At 39.6% G+C, this 9,348-nt stretch overlaps 2 protein-coding genes across 2 annotated transcripts; one reads left to right on the top strand and one right to left on the bottom strand.

Annotated features, from left to right (window-relative positions):
* Window positions 1-667: 667 nt before the first annotated feature.
* On the bottom strand, window positions 668-4,661 carry zbtb49 (zinc finger and BTB domain containing 49). The gene is made up of 7 exons (XM_068315449.1): window positions 4,164-4,661; window positions 2,935-4,055; window positions 2,789-2,835; window positions 2,628-2,701; window positions 2,232-2,314; window positions 1,941-2,102; window positions 668-1,551 (listed from the first exon to the last, which is right to left on the bottom strand). Exons 1-7 carry the CDS (start codon window positions 4,313-4,315, stop codon window positions 833-835), a joined length of 2,358 nt encoding a protein of 785 aa, XP_068171550.1. The 5' UTR covers window positions 4,316-4,661; the 3' UTR covers window positions 668-832.
* Window positions 4,662-4,858: 197 nt separating this feature from the next.
* Window positions 4,859-9,181, top strand: lyar (Ly1 antibody reactive homolog (mouse)). The gene is made up of 8 exons (XM_068315454.1): window positions 4,859-5,322; window positions 5,431-5,545; window positions 5,639-5,746; window positions 6,241-6,321; window positions 6,850-7,156; window positions 7,369-7,422; window positions 8,743-8,828; window positions 8,907-9,181. Exons 1-8 carry the CDS (start codon window positions 5,201-5,203, stop codon window positions 9,042-9,044), a joined length of 1,011 nt encoding a protein of 336 aa, XP_068171555.1. The 5' UTR covers window positions 4,859-5,200; the 3' UTR covers window positions 9,045-9,181.
* Window positions 9,182-9,348: the final 167 nt, after the last annotated feature.

Genomic DNA, 9,348 nt, shown 5'->3' with positions numbered 1-9,348 from the left:
TCCCTACTAAATACAATTGCTTGGTAAATTTCTTGGCTTATGGGTCAAGCAATCACTTTCATACTGCAGTCACAACGGAAAATGTTGTGTGAATACACATGAAAGTACTGATTAGTGATTCAGAAGTGAGAATCCAATAATTTCTAAATGAACCCGGAAAAGCAAATATATCAGAAGAAATGTTCCTATACGTAACCATGGTGCGTGCATTAGACAGGATTTTAGTTTTTATTCTGATTCAAATATATACTACAGTTTACACTGAAGTGCAATGCACTTTAAACTAGAACCAAGGCAGTCAGACTGCAAAATCCCGCGACACCCCTGAATTAAAAATTTTACCCTGACCTACTTTCAGGGTGTCAGTGTAAGTCGAGGGTTGTTACAGTCTGAATTCTACTGTCGGTCAAGGTAAATCAAAGCACTAGCTTTGATCTATGGTCTTACTAACACTGGCCTTCTCCCTCGTCTTTCTATCTTATCCGGTTCCTGAGTGTACAAAAGTGGAAATTTGACCTTGACCTAGTTTTCTTAAGGTCAAGGTCATGATCTCATTTTTATCCTCTTTGTCGCCCGACTAATGTAATACATCAGAAAAACATCACACTCAGCCAGTTTAACAGAAGAGCAAAAGATGTTTTTATTCATCAACTATAAGACAGGTCAATAAATTATTTTATAATTAAAAAACAGGGAAGCACTTTTGTCTGCATCAAAGGAGCTGTCCTTCTTTAAAAAAAAAAAAACAGCCCAGGAGATACAAGGAAAGTCATTAATATAAGTATCAGAGATTTCTGAACTGGCTACATGAAAGAAAAACAAGAACACTATTTTACTGCTCTATATCATTTTCATTCTGCAGAGTTTTCATTGCCAGACCCCATAGAGTCACGCTGGAGATAAACTGGCCCTCACTGGACCTGTAGGACCCACTACTGGGTCTACTAGAAGAAGTGGATGGCAGGTAGGGCCTGGCTGCAGCAGCTCTGCCCATCTCCAGTGCCATGTTCCCATTCTCCACACATGGCCCGTACACAGCCTCCTGAGAAAGGTGCGGTTTAGTCAGCTTGGTGTTGTCTGTGGCGGTGACAGCTGCACTTCTCTCCTGATGGCTGGAGGACAGAAGGTGGTGGGGTACCAGCGAGCGCAGCTCCGGAAGAGGGTTGGAGGCAGAGGTCGGGTTTAGTTGTACACTGGAAGGAGGTGTTTCTACATGAGATGGTGGTGGTGGTGAAGTTGGCGCCGATGATGGTTTCTTCAACCCTGCGTGGGGCGTCACAGTGGCAAAATGCGGCTCGCTGGATGTGGTGGGATGTTTACCATGGCTGACAGGTTTGGAGAACGAGGCGACACCATTAGAGCCACAAGTTGGGTCGGGGTTTTCAGTAGCTGGGCTGTCAGGTGGGGGTCCCTTGCAGTGCCTGTTCTTGTGCCTCCGCAGCATAGCAGAGCGGGTAAAGCTATTTCCACAGGTGTTACAGACATAGGGTTTCTCACCGGTGTGCGAACGTATGTGTCGCTGCAGATCCCCCGAGTGAATGAAAGACTTCCCTGTTTTAATTAAGAACACACAGAGGCACAAAACTGCACATTAGTTTTAGCACATACTGAATACTGAAAATTATCTGAATACCTAAAAGTAGGGGGGTTTTTATAGGTTGACTTCACAACATGTTCAGGTTCAAAACAAGAGATAAACAGATGATAGTAAGAGCAGAAAATTCTTGCAGCTGTGATATAAGAACCATTAAAAATATTTTATATGAGAAAAAAAAAAACCCTGATTGATCATCGAGACAGTTAACAACTTAATATGTTTAATGTCCAATCATTAACACTTCTGTTCATTTTATGAGCAGAAGTGTTCATAAAGCCATATCTAGAGTGGAGTCAACATGAAGGATAACAACAACAACAACAACACAGCAATGTTTCCTCACCACAAGTGGCACAGCTGTGTGGTTTTTCCCCAGCATGCCGCGCCTTGTGCTTCAGAACCTTCCTGTGCGTGTTGAAGGACTTTCCACACTGGTCACATGAGAATGTTTTGTCTGTGGCATGAGTTGTCTTGTGCTCCTTCAGATTACTCAAGTTGTTAAACCCTGCGCAACAACAAAAGTAAAGTCAATTCAAAATACAGTATAACCAAAAGCTTCAACTTGAAAATGAAACCATAAAGACAGGAATACATGTAGATATTTAAAAGTATTCTGTTTTGAGAAATAATTTACCTCGACCACATATATCACACAGATGTGGCTTTTCTCCTGTGTGGACCACTTTGTGACGATGGGCATCCCCTGATGCAGTAAAGCTGCACAGGAGATATCAATATTTAATTTACATTTACAGCAATGCAATGTAGGGAAACTAACAAGAGAAACAGGCATCAACCCATATTTAAGTCTCTTTACTTCATTTAGTCATTCACACAAATTCATTATTATTGATTCCATTTCTGGGACAGTATAATAATATTCTCATATATGGTGAAAATCAGCAACTGTGGTGGAAATTATTATGCAGATTTTCTTTATAAAGGCAGACATAAAGACAAACAACGAGTACCTTATGGGCAAAAGAACCATAAGATAATGAAAAAAATAAAACCACTAAGAGTTCCTTACCTTTTACCACATAACTCACAAATGTATGGCTTCTCTCCAGAATGTCGCCGTAGGTGTGTCTGCAAATTGCCGGCCTGCAAAACAAAATTGCCGAATATTTCAATATATTCCTCCCATCTGGGAATAACTGTGGCTCGTAAGAGTGATGCACAGGAAAATACCTGTGAGAAGTTTCTTCCACAAATGTTACACTGAAATGGCTTCTCACCTGCAACAAATGTAGGACTTTGCTTTAAAATTTCATACACGCATTAAATAACCATTACTACAATGCCCTGATTTTGTGTGATAGCAATGTAATTAATACCAGTATGTAGGCGCTTGTGCATCTCAAGGTTGCTTGGATGTTTGAAGATCTTGCCACAAACCTCACAGCAGTACGGCTTGTGTCCCGTCTGCTGCGGTGGTTCTGGAACTGTCTTCACATTTTGAATTTCTTGGTTTGCAGGTGGAGGACTGGGAAGTTGTGCATCAGACGGTGCCTCTGTAAACTGCTCACTGTCTGCGTGGAGACCCTCCACACGAACCTCTGATGCTTCGGACTGGACCACAGAATCTTCTTGACGACTTGGTTTGGGGAAGTTAAGAATGGGCTCACTGACTGATTCAGCAAACATCTCCTCCAAAGCCTTCTGAGACCGGAGGTAGTTATATTTCTTCAGGTAAACCGCCTTCTTTGGCCGAACTGGCTTATTCAACAATGAGTCAGAAGAGTTAGAGATTGAGGTCTTTAAATTATCTGAGGGTGTCAAAGATGACACAGGGTTCTTTTCAACTGGCACAGATGTGCAGGGACTACTGGGTTGAACTGTGCTTCCCAAGCATACAGGAGTATGGCTTTCTGCTTGGCTGACTCCAAGGTGACATTGTTGCTCCTCCACCACCACCAAAGGGCCTGGGCCTTGATTTGAGGCTGTATTATTCTGAATTGCACTTTGTTTGAAGTACTGCTTACTGTAGAAGTTACGGAGCTTGTAGCCGTGGACAAGCTGCTTTTCAACAGGTGCTTGAGTATTGCTGGTAGTATCACATTTTGAGCTGCTAGTAGGCACAGACACAGGAATTCTTTTCATGTGGTCCATTTCACTGAAGCCAGGTCTCTGTGTTTCAGACTGGCAATGAAGTTCAACATCATGAGGCAAACTGCTCCCCAAGAGACAGTCATTCTCAGAGCTCAGCATACCTGGAAGAGAAAATGATGGAATCTCCACTGGTGGAGGACAAGGCTTGAGGAAGGCATTACACATGCTCTGAATGTTTGGAACTTGCAAACACTGAGCAATGTCCAGTAATGCTTGAACATTATCTTGGTTGATGTCAAGATGGGAGGTGTACATGTAGTCCAGTATTTGACCAATGCCACTGACATCCTGGATGACCAAGTTGAAAACCTCATTCTTCTGACTGGGGAAATTTTGGAATAGTGACCTAGAAAGATTAGATTTCATTTTACACAGAAAAAAACAGGGTGCAATGATTATTTTTTTTTGACTGTTTGTATTTGCATTCACTATATAGAGTATATATAAAACGCACCTGAAGTAAGAGCTGAATGCAGCCAGGACGTTTTTGTGAGCTTTGAAGCAGACACCTTTGACGACCAGCATGCAGTCACACAGCAGCCCCTGAATCCTCTGTTCCTGGAGCTGCTGCAGCAGGTAGGAGCTGTGGCCGGACAGGGTGCACATCTCACACCGCCGCTGAACCCCTCAGCTCTCACTTGTCGATCAAAAATACGCCAACGTGACACAAAATAATACAGCTCTCTACTATATTAATTATCCACTGAAAGGTCTTTCAGTAATACACAAACGACTTACATGCTAACTACAATGCTATGTGATCGAGCTACACCGGTCAGTGTATACGTGCATCGAAAATTACAAAAACAAATATTTCGAGCGGGAATCGAAGTCTCAAATAACTCAAAGAAATGACAAGGATTTCACAAAATACGCGTCCAAATCCTAAATTTGAGGAGTCCACCTGTGTCACAGACGATGGCTCACTTTTTCGAGGTAAACGTCAGAGCACTTCCTGGTACCACCCGAATTTCGTCTTCCTTAAACTACTAACCGATAACAGAGGATATTAATAAGTAATGACAGCTTGAAATATTGTAACAACACAAAAACTCATACATTCGATTCATGCTTAAAATTGTTAGACGTTTCTGTTTCACCGAATTTAAAAGAGACATCTGTTTTTAGACGGAACCTTTGTTCAACTAATTTTCACACGGAATACCTTTAATGTAGCCATGAGATGTTGGCACGTTTGTTTGTTGTGAACCTTTACGGTATCAAAATTCATGGCTTACCGCATTTATATGTTATAAAAAACCAGTCGACGAATCTTATTCCTTGAATTGTTTTAACTTTTATTGGCGTTATCTAACGATACCCAGCCTATATTTAAATAACACCACTTCCCATTGTGGAGAGTTTCGTTCTGCTTTCGCACGAGGATTCAGCCTACAGTATTTGGATTTATGGGTGGCACCCCGGACGTATGGCCTTTAGTTTAATTCATAAATTGCGTGAAATTGTTTAAAAAGCAGGAGTGTCGTTAAAATGGTGTTCTTCACATGTAACGGTTGTGGTGAGTCCCTCAAAAAAGCACAGGTTGATAAGCATGTGAACATTTGCCGATCGTGCCAGGTCCTGTCCTGCATCGATTGCGGAAAAGACTTCTGGTAATGCTCGATCATATTAGTTTATTTGATTAACACTATCTAGATCATTAACAAGCACTAGTCACAGAGTTCACGGATAATTCATGATCGTGTGTCTTTGTTCCACAGGGGTGATGATTACAAGAACCACGTTAAATGTATCAGTGAAGATCAGAAGTATGGAGGGAAGGGTTTCGAGGCTAAGGCAAATAAAGGGGATGTAAAACAGCAGCAATGGATCCAGGTAGATGCAGCAAAAACGATTTTCATTGATGTTAATGTATTGTAGGCATCAGCAAAGAACGTTTTATTTACTTTCTATTTTTTTCTGTTCTAGAATATCCATGTAGCCATGAACAAACCTGGCGTCAGTTCAAAACTAAAGGATGTGCTCAGCCAAGTTAGTGGTTATGACAATGTCCCAAGAAAAAAGGCCAAGTTTCAGGTTGGTAAAATTTTGATCCTTACTAATAATTTTATGTGCAGTTAAAGGATTTAAACATACACCACTGCATTTATCTAAAATGTTTAGTATACTTTCGATTTTAGGTTTTAACTGTGTTTATGTCAGGTCATTATTGTGGGCCTGTTCCAGCATGCCAATGAAAAAATCCTGGTTCTGTTGTTCCAACTGTGGTACTCTTACAAATATTTTCCTCTAAACTCTCTACTTTCAGACTCAAGAGTCTCACAAAGATTATCAAGCATGACCAAACCTCATATGCTTAGAACAATAACAAAAACTGCCCTACATATAGATGTATAATATTCTAAAATAAGGACTTTCGGGAGTTGAAAACTGTGTGTTTTGAAATCTCTGAGTTGTTTTAATGATAGATCACATTGTCTAAGAAACAGTTGTCTTTTTTGTGTTTTATTTTGTCTGTGATCAGTGGCAGCTTGGTTGAGCTAGGCTTCATTCTGGTTCTCTTTTCTCAGAACTGGATGAGAAACAGTCTCAAAATAGCAAACAGTAATCTTCATGATGAGGTGTGGGACATCCTCAACACAGCTGGCAATGTAAGCTACTCTGTCTAAAAGTTACTTTAATTATGTGTTGTACTGATTCCCTCTTCATAACAAAGTCACCGTCTCTCAGCATAGAAAAGAAACACAAAGGTTGATGTAAGGATATTATCTACTGCTGTGAGCATAGTACTTCATGTAATTATTTCCTCAGAATACGTGTTCTTATTTTGCTTGTTTGTTTTAATCCTTCCAACATAATGGAGAAGGATTAAAAGTCCTAAATATTAATGTCATCAATATGTTTATCTCTCTGCAATAAGGTTTTCAAACATCTGTAAGGTGATATCTTTTTTGGCAACAATATAAACTGCTCTAATGGATGATAGGTCATATATGGATGGATTTGCTGGCTGCACTTTTTTTATGAGGGCTTGGGAGAAATATCATCTTCTGAAACACATTGTTAGAAGATGAAAAGAAAATGATGCCATACTCCTTTACAGTTTTCTTTCTGCTCTCTATAACACATCCTGTTTTATCAATGTCCTGGTCTTTCATTACATACCTGTAATCACACAGCCTCCTGAGGCCCCCCCTGAGACCAAAGCTGAACAGACTGTGGCTGAAATCAAAGTTGATACTAACGGAAATCAGAATGGTCATCCAGACATTGAGAAAAAGAAGCTAAATAAGAGGGAGCGTAAGGAGGCTCGTAAACAGAAGAGTGGGAAGTTGAAAGGTTCTGAAAAAACAGTTGCACCAGAGCCAGAAGAAGACCAGTCACGTAAAAAGAAAAAAAAAGACAGAAAGAGGCAGCGATGTGAAGAAGATGGAGAAGAGGAGAACAGTGCTGAAGTTGAGACATGTAGAAAGAAGACAAAGACAGGTATGGTGTTTTTTTTTTTTTTTCAGGTTTTGAACATGAAAAATGTGATCCATCTTGCAAAGATTGTCTGGTCACAAATGTAGATGAAAGTTGTTGAGTGACCGTATAATATTGATAGATGTTACCCATGTTACCTGTTAAGAAACTTGTGAAACAAATTATTTTATCTAATTATTATATATCATTATGTGTATTTTTAATCTTTTCATTAGCTGATCAAGCTGAAGATGCATCAGGAGAGGTTGAAGCTCAGACCGTCCCTAAAGGTAAGGTATTTACTCCAGGATTAAAGTTTTCCAAAAAATAATGGAAATCAAGGAGCACTGTGGTGCAGTGGATAGGGCTCACAGCAAGAATGTTCTGGGTTTGATACCTTTCTGTGCAGACTTTGTATGTGTGGGTTTTCTCTGGGTTTTCTGGTGTCCTCCCACCTCCAAAAACATGCAGCTTAGGTGAGTCAGGGACAGGCTATTGTACATAGATATTCATCTACTAGTGTATTTTTTAAGGGGCCATTTTCAAAAATATAAAAACGACAAACCCTTCACCTGGTGTTGTGGAAGATTGTCGGTATAGAATTTAAAGTTTGAATAAACACACAAATCCACTAATAAAGTGAAGACATATTGTAACTACAGTAGGTGACAAACAAATCTGCAGCATTGAGTGACTCAGAAAGACAAGAGGTTTCCTTTTGATAACGAGAAGAAGGTATTTAATTTCAGTTAACTAGCAATACTTCTGGCTAAACGTATTGTAAATGAGATAAAGGCAGAGAGGTCATTTACACACTGACTGTAGGTTAGGGCAGTTTCAGATGCATCTACGACATTCTTTGTCACTAAACGTTCTATGGAAAATGAACACAGCACGCTGCCTCCACTTGGAAAGGAATATGTGTATTTATCACATTCCTTTCAGAGAACAAAAATAGATGATTTAAGTGATCATTCCTTCACATTAACAATATTGATTTATCTTCTTTATGTATTTAATCTTTATAATATGGTCAGCTGCTAACCCTGCTGGTCTTGGTTGTTATTTCCAGTGTAGACAACATGGCTATATTTGTACTTTGCTGTTAGAGTTTATAATCTACATTCTTTTCTGGTTAACCCTCTGAAACAAATAGAAGCAATGCATTAGGCTCTGCTGCTTTGTCTTGAAATACTTCTTAAAGACATGGAGCCAAACTCGAGAATTTTGATGTGCATGTTACTCCTAAATCCAGGTGCTATTGAGTTTATGATTTTTGACATTGACTTTCCTCTCTTTGGGGTTGTTTTATGACATTACCTCATCTGTTATGCAAGTTAAAATCAAGAACACACTACCACTGGGTCACTGTCATGGCTAATCTTATTCATCTGGCCACTCCTGCAAGCTAGGAAGAAGCCTGGGACAGCAGCTTTCGAGATCATTGCTTGTTTGTTACTCATACAAGAGAGTTCTGCAGTTATTTTTCGAATTTGTTTATTGAAGGTTTTTTTAATTTGTTCATCAGAGCTGATCAATGAATTGGCCTGGTGAAGTGTAACAACTCCCCCTATTAGTAATGTATTTATTTATATTTGTTTCATTTTCAGGCAAATTCAACTGGAAAAAGACTATTTCGGTTGTCCTGAGAGAATCGCCTGATCAGGAACTCCCAATAAAGAAACTCAGAAAGAAGGTGAGTCTGTAATTCTCTGTTTTGCACAATATCTCAATTTTTCTTGCACATTTTACTTACACACTTCCTCCTCTACAGGTTTTGGCAGCATACTACTCTTTTGCTGGTGATGGAAATTATAAAACAAAGGAGGATGTGCTCGCATTATTCAACAAGAAGATCAACAACAATCCCAAATTTAGAGTCTTGAAAGACCGAGCTAAACTTGTGAATTAAGTCTTTATCTGACTCCACTGACATAAATGTGTGTTCTTAGAATTTTAAAATTTAAAGCCATTGCTGTCAAACGTTCTGCAAACAATGTTTTCATACTGATGACATAATCTTGAAGATTAAATGTTTTCATAGCTGAATTAGATGTCCTGCGCCGTGGTTTCATTAAAGACTGACTGGCCATGAGGAAGGCTTAGAAATTACAAAATATTGGTGTTGTTTAATGTATAAAATGACAGCTGTGATAGATGGCTGCTCTGTTCCACATTCCAACCCCATGCAAAGGCTGGGAAATGGCACCTTATCT

Source organism: Antennarius striatus, chromosome 5 (genome assembly GCF_040054535.1).
Source record: "Antennarius striatus isolate MH-2024 chromosome 5, ASM4005453v1, whole genome shotgun sequence".
NCBI lineage: Eukaryota > Metazoa > Chordata > Actinopteri > Lophiiformes > Antennariidae > Antennarius > Antennarius striatus.
This window is presented reverse-complemented; position numbering and strand designations above follow the sequence as displayed.